The sequence below is a fragment of the Dermacentor andersoni genome, chromosome 7 (assembly GCF_023375885.2).
Source record: "Dermacentor andersoni chromosome 7, qqDerAnde1_hic_scaffold, whole genome shotgun sequence".
NCBI classification, from domain to species: Eukaryota; Metazoa; Arthropoda; class Arachnida; order Ixodida; family Ixodidae; genus Dermacentor; species Dermacentor andersoni.
Window position 1 is genome coordinate 44,863,371 of NC_092820.1, and position 21,325 is coordinate 44,884,695.

A 21,325-nucleotide genomic window follows, 5' to 3' on the forward strand; every position below is an offset into this window, starting at 1 on the left:
AAGTGCACACTTCAAGACAACGACGACAAGGACGAGCAAAGACTCACAACTACAAGTGAAATAAAACGTCAAATACATTCCCCATTTTAGTTCCAGAGCAACACGTTCCAGTGTTCTAAAAAAAAAATACACCCGAAAGAAAGTACACCCAACAATTTTTCTCCAGTGTTCTAGAACAGCATATCCTACTGTCCTGGAAGAACAGTTTTTGATGTTTGGAAACAGCATATGCAGTGTACCAGAACATCACATAATAGTACAGTTAATATGAAAAAGAAAAGAGAGAATGAATAAAGGAAAGAAAGCAAATACCAATTATATATGCTGTAAATTCTGCAGGAAAACAAAATATAGCCTCATGGCCAAGCTTGTTCCACCTACGAAAATAATTCTCTCTCATTATCCAAACACATCATGAGGAGCCACATTGCTCCTCCCCTCTCGCCTACTGCAGCAAACACGTCTTCTCAGTAATGGCAAAGGATGGAGTTCAGGCAGAAATTAGGTGCAGTGCAATGCCTTTTAATGCCCTGCATGCAGGCATCCTTACAATGGAAGAGGAAAGTACTGTTTTGCCTGCATTGTTTCAAGAAAATATAAACAGAATGATCACTGTGATGGCAGATCACAGAGCCAGAAGGCATTAACACCTTTGCACGCTTTTAGCACTTTGGCATCTGCCATGTGGCACAACCAATTCGCAATGACTTTATTCGCTATTCGCTCTCGCGGACAGCGCTGAGCTGACCACACCACAAAAGGACAAAGTGCAGATGGCTGGTGCTGTGCCGACTGCCTTTAATGCGGATGTTTTGACAAGTATTTAACAGATGGCAGCACACTGCAGGTACTATCCAGTTGTCTTAGGATTTCGCACACTAGATGGACACACTTGTCTGCACTTTCAGCAGCAGTTCTTTGTAAAACAATGGAAAGCTTCCCACTCACAAGGCCCCGCTCTGTTTGTAGCCATTGCAAACAGAGTACAAGCTTGAAGAAAAATGAAGAGGATTCCAAGTGGGCACTTTTTTTCAACACATAGCACCGAAAACGGTATAGCATTACCATTCGAGGCTGTGCTTAGCTTGAAAGGGCTAAGTCCAAAAGTCTAAGAGGCATTCTCAGTGCACAACACACAAAGGTGCACTCCATGTTCCAGCATGTTATAAACTTTCTTACACTTACTCTCCAATTTTTTTCTACTGCACCTGACATGCAAGCCTTATAAGAATGAAGTAAACCAGCCATTCTGTAAATGCAATATCTGTAGCAGATTTCACAGCGATTTTCCAACAACACTGAACACACTGAAAGAAGTGAAAAAAAATGTGCCATGAAACACCAGGCACAGTGGAGCATCGAGCGGGCAGAAGTGAAAGGATAAAAAAATATGAGGAGATGCTCATTTTAGATTTCTCTTTCAATTATGGCTTTCAGTAGTGTCATAACTTGCGTGACTGCGTAATCAATGCATTAATCTTAGCTTTAAATGTTGAAGCCTAGCGACAATGCTTTAAAAGATTAAAAGATTTCGTCTTCCTGCATGTCTTGCTCAAAAACATTATGTAACGTGCAAGATTTAGACTATATGTTAACTTTTGCCGTTCTTCAAATTAATTTTGTTGCTTGCTGTTCAAAACAGCTACAAATTCTAAATGTCTCCAACTTTCAATTAAAAGGATGGCCACATCCTTACTTACATTGGGTAAGCAGGCAAACCGAGTGCCACACTATTCTTTTATCTCACCTCATGCAGCAGGTTCCAGAGGGCATTGGAAGTGCAGAAGGCGCCAGTTGCACCTGCACCCAGTGCAACTACCATGGCACCTGGAAAGTGCAGAAAGCAAAGCAAATTTGCACATTTATTGCAGTCTTCATCATTGTCATCAGCCTATTTTATGTCCACTGCAGGATGAAAGCCTCTCCTTGTGATCCCCAATCACCCCTGTCCTGCGCCAACTGATTCCAACTAGTGTCTACAAATTTCTTAATTTCATCACTCCACCCAGTCTTCTGCCGTTCCCGACTGCACTTCCCTTCTCTTGGCACCCATTCTGTAACCCTAATGGTCCACCGGTTATGTAACCTATGCATTACATGACCTGCCCAGCTCCTTTTCTTTCTCTTGTCAAGGTGTTTATTGTCAGGCTATGCAAGGAGCAAGAGGTCGAACTCGGTGCAGTAGTCAAAACCCTGCGAGCAGTCAGAACCTGCTCCGTGTGTAAAGCGCTGGTGATGCGCCTGACTGACCAGCACGTCTTTGTGACATTTCATACGCTGGAGATGCGCCGAGCTGACCGGCGCTTCTTCTTCGTTACACTCTTCATGTCAATTAGGATATTGGTTATCCCTGTTTGCTGTCTGTTCCACACCGCTCTCTTCCTGTCTCTCAATGTCCACACCTAACATTCTTCGTTCCATCACTCTTTGTGCGGTCCTTAACTTGTTTTCGAGCTTTTTCATGAGTCTTCAAGTTTCTGCTCCATATGTTAGCACCGGTAGAATATTTGCCCTCATAATTAATGCTTCGCCTATCGCGCGAAACTGTGGCTTTTTTGGTTTTTATCGCAACTTTCGTGCATTGGGAGTAAATCTTTGTTTTTCCCAACGAGAGAAAGTTGTATTTCTGTAAGAAAGAATGAGGTGTGCAGTACTGTGAAGGACTTTTCATTCTTTACGTCACGGCAAACGGGTGCGCGTTACAATTGAGGGCGTTTTTTTTTTTCTTCCCTTTTTTTGGGTCACGGAAAATGGGTGCACGTTACAATCAAGGACATGTTAGAATCGAGTAAATGCGGTAAGTGACTTAGGTTAACATACTCCTTCACAGACTCTAAAGGCTGACTGGCAATCCTGAACTCGTTCCTTTGTCCAGCTATTGATCGTTATCTTTGCTTCTGCATATTAATCTTCAACCCCACTCTTACACTCTCTCTGTTAAGGTCCTCAATCATTTGTTGTAACGCAGTAGAGCTTTCAAAATGTAACAGAACAAATTAGCATCGTTTAATGCTTATTTATTTTATTATGTACTGTACATTGTAGACTCCTAGTGAAGCACTTTATAAGGGACAAGTACAGCGCTGTCCAATGCTAAAGGGGAACACTTTTAATGTGTGGCTCTCACTTTGCTGGCCGTGATTCAAAAGATATAAATTTTTAAATTCTCCACATTTCGAAGTTGAACTGGCTCCTCCTTCAAGAGTCAAGTTGGTAGAGCCAGTAGCGTTGCTTATAAACTTTTCTATTTCTTATGTCTGCACTTCAGCTGGGCAGTGGCATTGTGAAGAACTTTAGTGTAGAAGAGCCCCTAATGAGAAGTTGAAATTATTTCTTGTTTGTTGTATATGCCACGACTCCAAAAGGAGGCGTCTTGCAGGATTTCTCTCAGCTTCTAAGATGATTGCAACGCCAGGGTCAATTCTGTGGTCGTAAGTTTCCAAGTGCTCGGCAACTGTGCTGCATATACGATCGAAGTTTCTATGGTTTTCTATGGTTTCTACGGAAGCGCTCCGGAAGATAATTATTCTCACTGGGCTGGCAGAGCAGCCGGGCAGGGGACAGCATCTCAGCCCAGCTGGAGCGGGGACAAAAGCGAAAGCAAAAGTTTGCAAGCATCACTTCTGGCTCTACCGACCTCACCCCTGCGGAAGAAGGCAGTCCAGCTTGGAAATGAACATCCAACATCTTTCAGTAGATCTTAAATTCAGCCCTAATAGTTAGTTATTCCCAACCAGACAGACGTCAGCTGAACGTTCACGATGAACTGCACGGATGTGCAGGATGGCGCGAGCAGCAGCACCAAGCACAAGTAATCTGCTGCAAAGCTGGGGGAAAAGTTCCGTGTTCTTGTGGTAAATACCAAATCTCATATTTTATTGCAATTGCAATTACAGTTAAACCTTAATATCTCAAACTTCCAATATAACGAAATTCTCGATATAAGGGAGCATTTAACTTTTCATAACCTCTTGTCCATAGAACACCATGTGTTTAGAACCTCAATATAGCGAAGTGTGTTTGTATGCCATTTCAATTTAGGGTAATGAAATTTCACTGCTACAGGAAAGGAATCCCAAGACAATAAATGGAAACTTCCGCAGACGCAGATGGTCAAATGATGGAATTACAAGCGGCTGTTTGCAAATGCACCTCTCAAATCACGTGCCGTGCGACAAGAGTGACCACTGAAGTGGAGCCGCATCATGTTCCATATAAAGTCCAAGTGTGATAAGATCTTATTGCGCCCCACGCACTGTGTGCTTTAGGTGCGAGTGTAGATGTACGAGGGTGAGACAAGAAAGATGGTGGCTTCACGAGCGTTGCATTCCCGCGTGAGCAAAGGGAAAGAAGGGGAGGGGAGCGAGCTCACGGCAACGCGATCAAGTGCACGCATGCGGGCGGGGTGAGCGCGGAGCGGGGGTTAAGTTGGTATGCGTCTCGGCTGTGGCTGCGCATGGCTCTAAGTGCGGCTGAGTGCATACGCAGCCGCACACCCTGCTTTAGAGGTGATTTGCCATGTATGCAAAGACTGGCCATGCCAAGATGGCGTGACACCACGTAAGCTGTCTTACCATGTGTTTAGTATGGGAGGTTGTGTAATCTCGAGTTTTGATAACCCGTTGGAGCGAGAGGCAGACGAATTATTCGCTCCCCACTGCCAGCACCTTTCCTGACAGCGTCGTCCCAGTGCAGGCAACGCTATCAGGAAAGGCGGCGGCAGTGAGGAGCGAATCCTTCATCGGGTGACGCTGTCAGCCGCGGGGGCGGAGTGCACGAGAAAGCGTGGCTGGCTTCTCTTAATTCGTACCGCTGAGAATATATCGTTTACCTACGTGGCATGAAACCGTATCATTCGTCGACTCCGAAATTTATCCAAATTAATTGTTTTCTCACTCAAATTTAATTTTGACCGATTGCACAATAATACGGAAAATTCTGCGGCCCCCTTCCGTGTAAGAAAAACCGATCAGTGATTGTACTTATTTGCATAAAAGGCCGAATTTCAATGGAACGATATTCCGATATAACGAAGGAAACTGCTGATTTTACCGACTTCGTTATATCAAGACTTGACTGCATAGGGACACTCCAGGTAAATTTCTGCCGCCGTCACAATGTGGCCCTGCACGGTATGCTGTAGGTGCGAGTAAAAGCTAGCGAGGGTGAGCAGATGTGGCGTAATCTCGTGCAAGCAAGGGAAGAATGTGGGGAGGAATATCCCCGTCTTCCATTACAAAAGAGGCAGTGGATGGAGGAAGCTCTATGTACTACGCAGGCCCTATCTTGAAAGCGATCTGCGGTGGGCACAAGCCTAACAGCGTTGAGGACTGGTGGTTTCGTGTGCGCCGTGTTCTCACCACTTAGTTCGTGCCCAAGTGAGTCGGAGCACAAAGGGCAATGCTGTTGATGCTGCTGCCACTCTTCGTTACGCCAGCATTCTGACATCGACTCTCTGGAATCATTGAGTGAGCTGTGTTCGTGTTTCCCTGTGTACACGTAAGAATGTGCTTGTTAATTTATTTAGTAAGTAGGTGTTTACGGCAGTTTATCAGCTGATAAAACGACTAACTTTAGTTCGTAGAGCTGTCTAATAATTTCTTATCGCAATCGATGCTTCGCCTTTCGGGCGAAACTGAGTGTTTCTGCACTTGTGTGCTCCTGCGCGTGCCGCGCAAGGAAGGAAGGCAGACACCCTCCTCCTCTCCACTCTCTCCTCATATTTCCTCCTCCCCTCTCCCTGTGCAGGCAGCCAGGCAGTTCCCCACTGGCAGCGCAACCCTCTCAAGAACTGGTCATCCATGTCAGGTTTCCAGCTAGTTAGAGGCATCCTACCTGTGAGGGTGGCAATGTCCACCACCGCCTTGGGGTTGAAGGTGTCTGCGTAGCAGAGAGCGTCAGCCAAGATAAGGCGTCCTTCAGCATCTGTGTTGTCCACCTGTGCAAACAAAATTAGAAGAGCTAATTAATAAAGCGAAATACACACAGAACAAAGTTGGAAATGACAGAGATTGGTTCACAGAAAGCTTATACTGTTGCCGGATGATCTTTAGGGCATGAAAAATTTAGATAAGCTTCATTATTTATACATTTTCTCAACAACACCATTCATTCCAATGAAATGATGATAACGATGACTAAAATTTTCACAACACACACAATAAAATTTATTTGGACTCCACGATGTGCCTTAACTTGGCCTGCGTCTCCTCGACAACAAAAGTACTGAAAGAATTGGCTGTTAGATAACCACATGTCATAGCCTAGTCAATCCAGCAGTCACCAATCCTAGGCTGCAGCCAAACCGCGTGACAAACCAGGCCAAGCCACCAAGCCTGCTTTTGCTCTCGTCTGTCATGTGCATCCATTGTTTGTTACTTGATGCATTAAACAGAAGCAGGGTCTTCAGTAGCCATCAGACGTTGCTCCAACTATAAATTTTTTCACTACAAATCATTAGGCAGCTCTTAAAGACCCCAGCACCACTCTCATTACCTGAACAAGGGAAGCGGCAAGCTAACGCACATACTACTGGACAGCGACAACAGCAAGGATTACCACAGCTGTATGACTACTGGATGGCAGCCAACCTACAATTGTAAAAGTTGGTTGCGTTACACTGGCTAAATTTAAAGGAATGTTGAAGAGAATTGTCAAACCTGATTAGATTGATCAAGAATCCTTTAAAACTGCATCTCATGACATGAAGCTGGTTACTAGAAATACAAATTATCAATGTATATTTGTTTGTATTTTGCACTGAAGCCAGTGCCAGTAGGTGCCAGCGTGATGCCAGCCGTTAAAGGGAAGTCCAACAACCATTGCCATGGCCACAGGTGGCACTGGCTAACACTCCCAGGGCTAGTGATGCATGCATACATAGTACACACCCAGGAAAATGGATGGGAGGGCGGCTGCCATGGCAGCTTAATCTGCCTTTTTCATTTTCCTGTGCTGCCCTCTGCCACACGCGGCTGGAAATGTTTTGAAAGGGTACCGGGGTTTTTGCTGCTTGATTTGTGTACATGCGGCCACGTTGAGTGTGTTTCAGTTGTGCATTTCGTTGTTCACGAATCATTATTAATGGCTTCTCTGGGGCAGACTGCCGTTCCTGAAAGCCATGAAGCACTCATTGACTACTGGGTGAGCAGGCCTGAGTGCACTGTTGTGCAAACAGTGCAGCCGTTAAAGGCACGCTGAGTTCCTTTGCCAACACAACTGCCTTGGAGTTTGTTGTTGCTGATTTCTGCACTTGAAGCTCGCTTTTTGTATTCTTCTTAAACATTGTTTAAACATTTGGCATATTCAAGAAGTCTTCGACTGTAGCCTTCCGCGGCAGATTTATCAAAGCGGTGCACTTGTTTACATCGACATCTACGGACACAGATCATGGTTAGCGTCAAACATCGTGGAAAAGGTGCATCGCTAATGTGAAATAATGTCAAAACACAGCAAAAAAGACATATCCGCATATGTGTCGTGTTGTTGCACCCTGAGATGAGTCAATGTGAGCTACCGAACCACTTAAACAACGGCAACTGTGATCCAGATAACATATTACGAGCTGTTAATTCATATCTGATTCTCACTTTTCTGTAACTCTATCATACTTACAGTTTGCGCATACCATAAAACATGATTAGAGAAAACTGTGCTTGCATAAATGAAGTGCTCATTTGTAGGCCATGTTGTTCTTTCGCGAAAATGCGGGTGCCATCACTGATACCGTTGGTATACCTGAGTGAGACAGTTTTTCATGCTGCTGTATACCAAATGCACCGTCTCTTGTTTCCTGTTTGACGCAAAGGTAAAGAGTACATCGCTGGAACTGATAAATGTGTCAGCATAACAACACCTACAGACCCACCCATCTATGTAGTGAATGCGACCACCAGCCTACCGGTACGGTGACGTACAGATGTTGGCACAGCTCTGTGCAGCTGCTTGCCGCTTATTGTGTACGCGTCATGCGAACTGAAGTGTAGTTGATTTCAAATCGCAAAAGACAGAACTGAACTGTAAAAGCAGTTTCCTTCATCCTAACTTCTTACATTTCAGTTCAAGTCCACCGGCAGTGGGTGCACGAACACGACGATGCCAGGCTTAACCTTCGCTTAACAGGATCAACATTGGATTGAACTTCTTGTGCACGGCTTCAGAGGGTTGAAGCTTGTACATTTCAACTACTTAGGCATGCTCTGACTCATGCTGAGTGCGATTAATTATATATGCAAGCGTGTCGCTATCGTGTTGTTACTTCGATGGCCAATCATGCAGGGTTCAGCCAAACGATGGTCGGCAGATTGATTTTGTCAGTGCCATCAACAAGAAAACTCGCCACAGTGCGACAACTCGCGCTCGTTGTTTATGTCATTGTCGGCCTGGTACGATAAAATGCTTTCAGTGACACACTGTACTGAATAGTCAGTCAATCGGAGACGTGAGCGTCTTGTTGGTCTCGTATCGACCTAGTGTTACCACGTCTTAAACGAGTACGTGAAGTCAGGCATGCGCTGTCACCACCAGCAAGTCAAGACCAACGCTGCAAGAAGACATCATCAGCAACATGATGTTTTTAAGTGTCGCCCTACTGTAACGCACGGGTTTTTCGTTAAATTTGCTAGTTATCAATGAAAGGTGGCAACTACGTGGCTCACGGTGCAGTTTGAACCACTCAGACGAAGCCCTGGCCACTTTCCGTTTTAAAGCAAACGTTGTAGTCTTACGCACCGCATGTTTTCGGCACTGCTACGACGTCGAACTAGCAGTGGATTTTCAACACGGTACATGGCACGAGCGTTTGCAGCAGTGTGCGTCCAAACACTTCATTTTTTTTTTTTCTGGAGACTTTCCGGCACGCAGCGACACATGCGACCCTTCCAAAACGTTTCGCGACTAATCTGCTTGGGCAGGGTGCATGAGCCGTCGCACCACGAAAAAGGCGAATTGGCAATGCACCTTTAGAATGGAAACAGTGCAAAGAACACAGTAGAACGTGTTGCTGGGCAAGTTACTTGAAGTATTTAGGATACATGTGAGCGTGACGTGGAAACAAAGAAGAGAGTAGGAAAGAGCGCTAAGCTCTGTTCTTTCCTATTCCCTCCTACCAAGTCTTTGTTTCCACGTCACGCTAATATGTGCCTCTTTGCAAAGAACAGACTTGTTCTTTGCACTGTTTCCATTCTAAATACCACATACCAAGTGACCCAACAGCAAGCTCTCTTGAGGTAAAGCACCGCGCATGCAATGTAGTGGGTTTGGCTCCCACTTGAGGCAAATTGTCGCACTGACATTTCCTTTTTCTTTATTGATTCTAAATTACAACTAACCATAAAAATGAATGTGCCTTATGCTTTCTCTGGCTTCAATGTCTGCACTGTTGATATGCTCGTAAATAATTGAAACTGAGTCCCTCAAATCCTTTTATTTTTCTCACTGGTGTCGTGGATTTCCAAGTATGTTCTTGCACTTGGGGTAATATGGCATAGAAAAAGTTTTTCAAGCTTACTAACGTCACTTTGTTACTCCTTAGTAATTAGTAAATAATTAAATATACATTATTAAAGTTGTCCGATGGCAGGATTTGAGCACAAAATCCCTAGCACAGATGCCCAGTATTGAAACCATTACGCCAGACTCATGCATCGACAGGCAACATGTAACACCCTTATGAATTTACCACGGGCAAGCCAGTGCCTTGAGATGCCAGGCGCATTTCCATTTGGCCGCCTCGACAAGCTCAGTTGTTGCAATCAGTAGTGATTGTGCCTGTTCGCAGCGCCTTCTGCACTTAGAAAAGTACAGATGGCTCTGAAATTTACGACAATAAAGGCATACAAAGCGTAATAAACAAATCCACAAGAATGTGTGAATCCACAAGCACGAAGATCAGGCAAATCCATGCACTTCCCATCATTCCCATGGTGGCTCAATGACTGCAGTGCAACAGTTCCCTCTAGTATATTGTAGGAGGCCCTATGCTCGCAGTTACACGGTCTGACCAGCACTCCTCTGCAAGTTTCCTATTCATGAAGTTTGTTTGTACACTTACTGAGAGGATCGGAGAAAACTTGCGTGTAGTTAGAACACACCATATGGAATTCCTACAGTGCTACCTAAACTGCCGGTGACGCGTGCTGTCCAATAAGTGTGAAACTACACATCAAGCGCGAAACTACACATCAAGCGCAAACTATAGCAATTACTAATACAGTACATTAATGGTAGTGCTCCTTACAATAGTAAGCAGCACTACCAGAAAGTATAGCACGCATAAATCAAGACATTATGCCCCAATACATTGTAGACCACTTATAACATAGGTCGTCGGAGTTGCAAATATCTGCAATATGACCAGAACAACATATTAAAGGGCTAAACACGTGCAACACAGGCAGACAAAACAGCTGTGTATATCCGAGAAACAAAGCATACAACTGGGATGTTTGCATTCATTGAAAATTTACCAAAGAGGAAAGGTCAACGTCCGACCATGCACGGTTTTCGTGTGAAGCAGGCAAAGTAAGAAGAGAAAAAGAAAATGCTATAGAGTCACTGAAAATTTTTCAGGCCTGCTCGATTATTTGGACTAGAACCAATGTAGAATGATAATCAAAATTTCGTATGTTGTATGGCGTCTCATTCAATTTCTTGCAGTAATTCGTGTGCACTTTCTCAAGAACATGGCGATTGTGGACCAAGTTGCCACCATTCAAGTGTTGCCCGTGCCCTTACTTTCATTGTCGAGGTGGTTCGTCCGCTTTCTATGTGCCGCACCACTACTGCGAAGTGTTTTGTTGACTCGGCACCAAATTACAACTTTGGTCGTTGACAGCTCCCGATGAGGCATGTTAGTTAGGCCTAGCCGGCGGTATTGTTGGGTGGCATGCCATTGCGGCAAGCTCGCCCTTGAAAATGGCACGTGATCACGCGCACAGGGTGAACCAATGGCAGCATGCATGATACAGAGTTTGGGTTCACAGGCGATCGCCCAGCAACTACCGCCAACGCATAAATAACTTTGTATGTGCTGGTAGGAATGGCGGAAGGTCGCGTGTGGACATTAACGAACACTCCAAACTGGCTTTGCGCAACACAGCTTAAACTGACAGCATCGCAAAATCAAGGTCCATACGCACTATATCGGCATTTCGCGATGCTGCGCGTCCCAACAGGCGAACCGGGAACACACCCGCAGCCTTGACTGTCACAAAACTTTCAAAAAAAATTTTTTTTTTTCAGCCTGCCCGATTACTCACATACTTTTGTGACCCCTTCAGTGTCCAAAAATGTCAGTCGACAACTCTATTCACTTTCCGCAAACAAACTGAGGAGCCAAAGAGTGACATTGGGCACATGTTAAGTGCAGAGTGCAGACCTCTGAGGAGTGGCTGGAGCAAAGGCTTCCTATTGCCTAGGCCACTCCCGCATGCCTGCAGAGCACATACATACAGTGCACTGCCGCCATCGCTCTCTCTTCTTCATTTTTTTTTTGTTCCTTGTTTTTTTGCTCTGCGTGTCGCTCCTCCTCCTGCGCATTGTCCTCGTTTCTCGCCCTTCGGCAGGTGCACCTTGTTGAGAAGCACACTCGCTGCTTCACTTATCTGCAGGATTTTCCTTCAGCCACATCACACTCAAACCTCATTATAATGAAATGGGATATAACTAAATAATGGTTATAACAAAGTAAATAAAATCCCCCTTAAAATCCACAGAGACCTAAGTATCTAAAACCTCGTTTTAGCAAAGTTAAATTATCCTGCCAATGGATATAACAAACTAGATTCATCTCTGAAACCAAAAAATGCCTAACCGTTGCGCACTGAGTACATTGATAGTGAACTGCACACAGGCAGCTCCCCCCCCCCTCCCCCCACAGCTCACTATCGCACTTCTCCGTTGACCTCTTTCTCTTGCGCATGCCTGGCTGCGCGAGCTGCACCCTGCTGTGCATGGTGGTGTGAAAGATTAGTGCAGTCACTTCTTTGCGGTGTGCCGCTCAAGCAGATGCAGCTGGGTGTGATGTCGGAGATCGCCCCAATGCAATCTCGAGGGTCACGCGCCAGCCTGCGCAAGTCGCACCATGCTGCACGGCTACGCACGATGGCGCGAGATTAGTGCATTCAATTCTGGCTTTCTCTATGGCACGCTGTACAAGCAGTCGCAGCTGGACCTTACCTAGGATACCTATTCGGCGTAATCTCAGGTGCCATACCCAGGCAGCTATCTAAAGGGTGTCGCGTTCACTTCTCCTTCTCCCTGCAGCGTGCCGCAGGGGCTGGCAGCTGGGCGTGCCCTCCAAAATCGCATTGGCATCGGTACAATCTCAGCCGAGGTAAACCGGCACGACTAAGTTCGCCTGCCTCCTCGATCACACAGCAGAGCGCTGCGTTGTGCTGCTGCTCGACCGTGATGAGCCAAGTGGATAGCGGACGCAAAAGACAATCACAATGGAACGGAAGACAGCTATCTTAAGGCTGTCGCGTTAGGCGCTAATGAGTCACATGTTGCACATGCCGAAGATTCTTTTGTTGTTTTATTTAAATATTGTTGCATGCGTAGCCGTGCAGCATTTTGTGGGCCACAAAGTCATCTTATTTCCATGTTTACAATTGTGCGCCCTATTGGACATATATTGCAGTAAATGGCAACAATGGATATAATGATCTTCTAGTGTATTACCGGTATTTCGTCTTGCGCGTCTGCACTATAAGCGGTATGCATGGAGTCATGCATAGAACATGCAAGTTCTGTGGGAGGGTAAACAGGAGTTATAAAAGACTGCGTTATATCCGGTCCTGCACTATAAGTGGTTATGTTTTAAGTGGTCTGTGCTGAGCTTGGCAAATCAAAAGCCAAGAGGTGTTGTACTCATCCAAGTTAACAGAGGTGCTACCATGTATGATCACATAAACAAAAGCTACATATGGGAACTCAATATCCTTTGATATATATGTACACAATGTTTGTAATATATTGAACAAGAATGGAGTACTGGGTGAGTTAAGAGCAAATTCATGATTTACAGCACAAAAAGATAACGGCACACACATCACATGGATTGAGTAAACCTTTAGTATAACACAGCACTCGTGCTGTTCCTACATTTTCTATCTCCAGTCTTTTTTGCACTGTAAGTCATGAGTTTCATAATGCTGGCCCCTCCCCCCTTATAATTCCCTTTAGGGCCTTTAGAATGCCTTAAAATGAACATTGAAGCAGCATCAGCATCACTGTTTACGAATGTTAGTTGTAATGCAGAACTCGTGCCTTAAGACCACTGCAGTTCATGAGCTCTAAATACCACACCATTTTTCATGCAAGAAAGCTTCCATACACCTCTGCATTTCTTTTTGATTATGAATCACAAGGTTAAGAATTCAGCAAAGTGGAAATATACTGATAAAGACTGAACAATAAGAAAAGATGGCAGTGGGTAAAAAAAAGTTCCCCAATCAAAAATTAATGGTGCAGTTGCTTCCTAAACAGCAACAGCTTCAGCAAAAACCAGAAAATGGTGCAAATGAAATTTTTTGCCAGAAGAAAAATGCATATGAAAAAAAAATTTGGCACTGAGAAACCTTTTTCACTTGCAATTTCTTTTATGATTAGTGACACCAGCAGTAGGTCAGTGCAAAGTGCCTCTTTCACTAAAGAACATTTTTCACTGTTCTTCTAAACCCAGTCTTCATAAAATGCTGGTATGATCAAAATTCCAACAGATTTAGGAATTTCAACTCTAGATTTAGGGATCCTGGTTAAGTATTACTGACCTTTCACATTCCACAGGATCCTTGCCATGGAAGTGTCACTGATCAGTGCTTTCGGTTAACGTATTAGTGTTCCTTTCCACAGAGCTTATGAACCTTGAAAGTGTGTGCAAGAAGTCAACAGGCCAACAAAAGTGTGCACGTCACCTGGATGGTGGTTCCGTTCATGGCAGTGAAGACATCACCCGGCTTAGTCGCCTTGCCACTGGGAAGGTTTTCGCACAACGGGGTAAGACCTGCGCAAGAGACCAAGCTTCAGCCATCAGTTCTGTGCTGTGTCACAACTTAGTCAATGAAGCTATGAAGCAGTGGCCATTAAAGCACTGCACAACAAAACCACTCCATACAATGCAATAAACTAGCCATATAATCTCTCAAATGTCTGTGTTTCTCTTAGGGGAAAAAAGGATTGGTGGCGGCTTTGAGCGAGAACAGTCAGTCTAAGAACCTTTCAAAGCGAACCACATACTTCATATGTGGAGAGGTATTGTCCGAGAGAGAAGGCAAGAAACAGCGATGGTGAGTGAGAGGAAGTTGACCAATGAGTGCTCTTGATAATTATACAATACACTAAAACCTGATTAATTCGGGAAATTGGATAATTCAAACTAGCCCTCTGGTATTGGCAGGTGTATGCATTATTTAATGCAATGAAACTCTCGTTAATTCAAACTGATTTGGCTGCACATCGGTTAATTCAGACAACTCTCGGAGCTCGGCGAGCGCCGCAAATGTGCGATGCAAAAGAGCATAACTGGCGTTAGCGTCCACTGAAATGAAGTGGCAGAGTTCGCATCGCCTTAGTCATCAGTGGAAATCGTACGTGAATGACAGCAATGCCAGAATGCTTTATGCCTATTTGTGCCCATAAAGCCTTCATTCTTATGAGTACAGCCGCGCATAGCACCACATTGGCTGCGTGCCTGCATGACTGCAGAGTCACCATCCATGATCACATTATATATAGATACTTCGATGTACCAGCAGATATAGTGTGTGTATATACGGTATATATATATATATATATATATATATATATATATATATATATATATATATATATATATATATATATATATCTGCAGGGTGTCGCAACTATCATGCACCAAGATTTAAAAATATGCAAATGCCATGTAGCTGGACAGTACCAAAGTAATGTTGTTTGCCATCACTTGGAGATGTTAAGATTATCTTTTGAATGCTGCATAATTACACAATTAGTCTTAATAATTTAATAAACTTCAATGTTATTATAATTAGATGAAGAGTGTCAATGAGAAAATTGTACACCAACATAAGAAACTACCTATACAACTTTCTGTTGCTGAGTACATGCTACATAAGAATGCTTTTCCGAGTGTGATAGAAGCCCACGAATACATGCAAAGTGCCTCAAGTGGTCAGTCGCCCAGCAACAGCCTTGAACACATTATTTAACTCCTACAGCGTCACAAATTACAACAAGAAATGTGCAGTATAGTTGCCTAACTAATACAACTACCAAGATGGATGAAAGTGCAGTCAAACCTCGATATACTGAATGCGTATATATCTAATTATTGCATATATCGAACACTTTCTATATCACCTGGAAAACTGCATGCATCTTAAATTTTTAATTTCGAACAGGGTCGAATGTAAAATGAATATATCGAACTTCGCCACCCCAGACCACATGCACTCTGTTGACAGGAGGTGAGCTTTCCCGCAACACCCTCGAAGATAATGGTGGTGAGATGGCCGTTCCCGACCGCTGCTGCACACATCGCTCGCACCGAGGGCGCCATTTGAACATAGCGGCATACGCACGCGATGGCTTGGCTAGTTCGACAATGTCAACGATGCACTGCATTTGCCGCACGGACTCCTACACGGTGCCGCCAGTGCCGCGCTCTGCACCTGCCATGCCTCGCCAGGACTGGCGGTTTCCATGCACAAAGACGGGCGACAGCATGTGCTGACTGGGCTCACTCATAGATGCCTTAGCTGATGCCACTTCATACTTTGTTACTGACAGTGTTTCAAAATGCTTCGATTGACTGATGTGGAGATCGCAGCGGAAGTAGGGTTAAAACTTGAATACGCTGCCGAAGTTGATCTCGCAAGCATTGATGACGTGCCGCTCCCGACTTCAACTGGGGCTGCAGCTGCTTTGGCCTTTCTACGCCACTATTGCGGTGCAATAGAGGACACCGGCCTATCACTTGTGGATCGTTTAGACTATGTGGAGGAAGCCATGTTTAAGCATGCGGCTGCGAATAAGAAGCAGGCTACACTGCTGCAGTACTTTCAGCAAAATAAATACTTTGTGTGAAGCTTCAAGTGAGCATTAATTGTGCCACGATTGGGGCACGATCAGGAATAGTTGTTGGGAGCGCATGTTCGGTTACACCGCGCGCGATTGGCCCAGGCCACGGAGCAGTCTAGGCCACGAAAAGTGTCGATGAGAAACTTGTAGACAACAAGAAAAACTACCGATACATCTTTCTGTTGCTGAGTACACGCTTGAATTATTAGCACACTTGCTTTGCCCACTTTATGGCAGCAGCCTGCCGTGCACTTTGCATTTCCTGAGGCCAATGTGCTTGGTTATCTCGAGTTTATTTGGTCGCTGCATCCTAGCCTGATTGTGCTAAGGATATTATTTGCTCCAGATAAGAGATTCCGTTTACTTTTCTTGACTGAAACGAAGCTACTTCGTATCGTGCAATCTGATGGGTGGAAAGGTAGAAAGGTTGTCATCGGGTGGCGAAGACAATGGAAGGCATGGATACAGAGCAACCCAAGAAAGTGAATGGCACCACTCTTTCTGATGCAGCAAGACTGTGTTGCATGTGATTGCCGGCTCCTGATAAAGTAACAAGGTGTTTGTAAACAGCCGACAAGTTACGCGGTACTGCACAAAGCAAATGCTTCTTTTTCTTTGGGAGGGGAGTTGCGAGTCAAGGTGGAGTGATGTAGGTCGCCTGGGCAAAAAGAATGCGACTGGCGCATTGGCACGGCTGCTCTGCCGACCTGACAACAGCCCTTATGTGGCATTACCTGCACGCCGGGGATTGCGTGGCTGCTTGATTGCTCATATCATCCACCACAGCATGTAAGGCAGTATCATCCCGAAGTTTGTATCAGTTTGATCGTATCACCAAGATACTATGTATAAAGTTGCAGTGCAAGCATTTGACATGATTTAACTAAACTGAAAGTGCACTTCTGAGCACGTGAAAATTACTTCATAATTGCAGTTAGACATACATGGTCTGTGGGATATTATAGAATTACACTGAACGGAGTAAAGCTCCCATCACAGTGAGCACTTAAATTTGAGTGCTATGTTAGGCCATGCCAGCACTTTCAGCCAATCAGAGAGTGAGTGCACAGCTTCCTTGAGATCTCGCCAGAACTGACAAGATGGCGCTCTTCAGTATGGCAGAATTTCACAGTGTGAAGAAGTCGTCCAAAGTAGCACTGCTGGTCTGGTTTGCTTTAAAGCGAAATTTTCCTGTGCTTTCCTCCAGATCAAGCACGGAAGGAGGTACTCACCAACCATCTTAATGGGCAGCTTGAGAGCCGCCACAGCTGCAAAGGTGGCAACAACGCAGGCAGCACCGGTCATGTCGGCCTTCATCCGGTCCATGTTGGCCGATGGCTTCAGGGAGATGCCACCGCTGTCATCCCACCACAAGAACAGAGAAAGGGGTAGCATTTAATTTATACTTCTTAGGTGGTGTGCACATAACTATGCGGTCTGAGAAGCACTTCAAATCACAAGGGCTCAGGAACACAATGTTTAAAACGTATTGAACACCTTTTCAGACATTCCTGGTTGGACATACGCTGCAAGAGTGCGTAGAAAGAGAGTGCCAGATGTCCGGATAAAAGTTGGCAGCTGACAGTTCAAATGAAACTGTCAATTTTGTATTTGCAGATACAGTCAACAAACTATTTTTGGGATGCCCAATTTTTCGGGCATGCCCAATAATTCCGATGCCTTCGTGGCACTGCCCTGTACCCCATAAACCAATGCATGAGGTCGTCTGAAATTTCGAACGCTGAAACCCTTCGCCGTTCAATTTTTCCATCTTTTTTGCCGTGAGCACAAGTCCGAAATAGCATTATATGAACCCACCACTGCCACCATATATGTTATCTCACAGCATTGAACCGGCACTCTAGCACGCTGATCTGCTGGGAGCCGTAGTCGCTTTGTGCTGTCGTTGGGCCTAGCTGCTTTGACATTCGCTATCAAGCCTCGTGCTGTTTAGTGCCGTGTTTTTCATCTAAAGGGCCCCTCACCAGGTCTGGCCATTTTGAGCTGACAAGCGCAGAGCGTACAATGAGTGCCAACCATCGTGCTTGCAAAGAATTACATCATCACATTCTGCGGAAAGATCTGAAATTTCAATCCGAATACCGTCTTCCCTTCTCCTCACGGCCGCTGCTCTCCAAGCCAGACGGTGACGCACTGATGTCCCTGCGCCTACATACTCTGGTCTGCAGTGTGACGTTGCTCCTGGTGAAACGCGACTTCGAGAATTATTCAAGGCACCATCTGTTATTTGTGTGATCTGTTGCTTGAATTGACGAATTGAAGTTTAGAGAAATAACAAAACACACAAACGGAATGTCTGCATGTTTTTTATTTTACTTTGCGCCGAAGCAAGAGAGATGTACTCCCACTTCGTCTGCTTGTTCGCACGGTCGTGCAGTCACGTGCGCGGGTACCGAAACTATGCCATTTTCTACCGTGTTCCATCACGTGATCATGCTCTGCGATCCGCTTGTTCTGCCTCACTATTTGTGTAGCACTGAATTATGCTGCTAGTCACGTGTCCTTGTGCACAGAAAATCGTGCACTCTGGGAAACCAGACAATCACAACAGCTCGTGCGCAGTGCCGCAAGAAAAAGAAAAGAAAGCGAGAAGAGAAAAAATGAAGGCAAGGCCCATGACGTATGCATCACGCGATCCTCGAGGTCCGGTATGGGAGAACGCAGGGAACGAATTTCGCTTGCGGAGGCTAGACGGGGCAAGTGGAGAGAGCGTCTATGTTTGCAGTGAAGCTCGCCTCCCAAAATCATGGGTTCGCGGCACTGAAATATTTCTATCTCGGCTATTAATGAGCCGGTCTGAAGAAATTTTTCGGCAGAACGCTCCCTGGAGGACACGTAACAAGTTTCAACGTATAACCAAAATTTACTATGAGGCCTGGTCAGAGACCCTTTAAAGGAATCACCGCAGTTGGCTAAGTCGCGTACTCCGCCACTGTCGCCATCGGCGATGGCGTCGAAATGTAGAAAGCACGCAAGGGCCCAATCTGTTGCACAATGCCTGTCCCAAAAGTTGGCTTCACTGCAATACAATGTTGTGTGGTCAAGCATACGAAATCTATTGCAGGACAGCATCCAAGAGTGCAAAGAGGCCACTGTCACTGGGCATAAGATGTGTTTCTTAATTACACACATGCGAACCAGCCGTCTCATGTCACGTTATGAACAATGAGATGCCTGAAGCGTTGCAGAATGTCGGTTCCCAAAAGTCAGCTTCGTGGCATTAGAACTGATAATTCACCATAGCCAGGTATCTGCATAGCCATAGCCATGCCAAAGCCTTCGTCAGTCGCCATTTTGGTCAAACATGTGAAGTCAGAGTCTGACTTCGCATACGTGTCGGAGTCCGACTTGCCGCACATGAGAATTCGGGACACATGGTACGAATCAGTGAACGGCACGTAGCTCCACCCAGAACTGGTGCCCCTGCACGGATACTGAGAATGACGCCACAAGTAAAGTGAAAACAAACGTGCTTGCACAGATCTCTCATTTTAAACAACAAATGCCAATATAAACACGACTGTGCAAGCAGCGTAGACGTGTGTCTGCAAGGTCAAGTTTGCAGTGTCGGCTCCATTCACAGCCGCCGATGACTAGGAGCTGGCAGGCATAGCTCGCCGGGCCGTCAATCAAAGACTGCTGCCGCTTACGACACGATTTTTCTATCACTACTGCGCGCGTGTATGGAGAATATGTAACGCCAACGAGGAATCTGCCATGCAAGTGTTTGCCGAGAAGAGGGGGCTGGCTGAAAAGCTGGCATGCAGCTTCAGTAAGTTTGAGGCCGCTGTCGTCGTGCTAGGCCGCCGCGGCATCAAATGAAAATAACATTTTTGTCGTGCGAAGTGAATAAATACTTCATGTTTTTTTCCCCTTTCATCGCACTCTCTCCGAGTTCCATTTTTGACAGGTACGTAGGCGATCTCATGCTATTTTCGTTAAACAGTACTACCGTTTATTACATACTTTTTCCGAGCTCCGGCCAACTACGGTTTAACGAGGCTTCACTGTATGGACGATCCAGGTGCATTTTGGCTATCGCCGTCGTAGTCGTCGGCGCATGCCGCATGGTGTAGGTGTGAGTGAAAGTGTGCGAGGGAAGCCAACGATCGTGGCTTAAGCGTGCCGTCTTTCGTTGCGCAAAAGGCCCCGGGGGGGAGGGCGGGATGGCAGCATTGCACCCTGGCTGCAACTGCATATTGCACAACCGCGCCCAAGGGGTGCCAATGAGGCTGGCTCAATCTCCAGCATACAAAGGAGGAAAGCGGGAAAGAAACCCGCCGTCTTCCGTTGCGCACATGGCGCTGGAGGAGGTGGGGGGGAGGGGGGTAGAGATCTTTTGCACCGGCAGCAACTGCGTGTTGCGCGGCCACGGCACGCCTATCTTCAAAGCAACCTGCGTCGAGAGCTGAGTTGATGGCGGCTCATACCTTTGTGTGTACTGCGTTTACGCCGCTCAGTTTGTGTTAAAGCGAATGTTTGCAAGTTTACACAGCCGGTAAAACTACCATCCTTAGATTGTGTAATTGTCTACACATTTGCTATTGCAATCAATGATTCGCATTTCGGGTGAAACTGGCTTTTTTTAGAGGTGGCAGCGGAAAAAGAAAGATCACTCAAAATCTTACCTCGCATAATGAATGCACCCCCAACTTTGCACATATTTTTCGGATAAAAAATGTGTCTATTATGCAACTAAATACAGTAATTTGTGCATATGCTGTTGAAGCACTGATGGATAAAAGCAGCCAAGTCACTGAGGTAAAATAAGGTTGCACCGATTTCTGGTGGATAGTACCTTGTCAGTAATCGCTTATAAACAAATCGCAAGAAGGTCGGACCATAATAGCATGGTTATGAGCACCAGTGCTCGCAGTACAAATTGCACCGACAGCAATGCATCGGCATGGCTCACGATGCCAGAGATTAGAGTCTTATGTCGTGCAGCACTGTAAATGTTGGGTGCCATGGCTGACCTGTGCTTAGTGCCTGCAGCCGTCATCAGATGGCGCCCTCAAATTAAAAACGAAAGTGCAAAGAGATACGGATATTCATTCTCAGAAAAAATTCACCGACAATTACGATATTCCCTAATGCAAAGTTTGAGCACAGCTTTAACCCTTTCGCTGTCGGACCTTTCTGGCCGTGACGCACCCCCAGTGTCGGCTTGGTTTCAGGGAATGAGCATAACAGGGAATGAACATAGCAATTTATTTTTCATTATGAT

At 45.4% G+C, this 21,325-nt stretch overlaps 1 protein-coding gene across 2 annotated transcripts in view; it reads right to left on the reverse strand.

Moving 5' to 3' along the window:
* The window catches only part of LOC126535269 (cytosol aminopeptidase-like), a 67,996-nt gene that overhangs the window by 8,041 nt on the left and 38,630 nt on the right, over window positions 1–21,325 (reverse strand). For both annotated transcript variants that reach the window (XM_050182165.3, XM_055073052.2), the window contains exons 9-12: window positions 17,310–17,434; window positions 13,917–14,005; window positions 5,836–5,938; window positions 1,748–1,827 (exon numbers count right to left, since the gene is read on the reverse strand). In XM_050182165.3, the coding sequence (XP_050038122.2) occupies window positions 1,748–1,827; window positions 5,836–5,938; window positions 13,917–14,005; window positions 17,310–17,434 (397 nt within the window). The remainder of the gene's footprint in view (window positions 1–1,747; window positions 1,828–5,835; window positions 5,939–13,916; window positions 14,006–17,309; window positions 17,435–21,325) is intronic.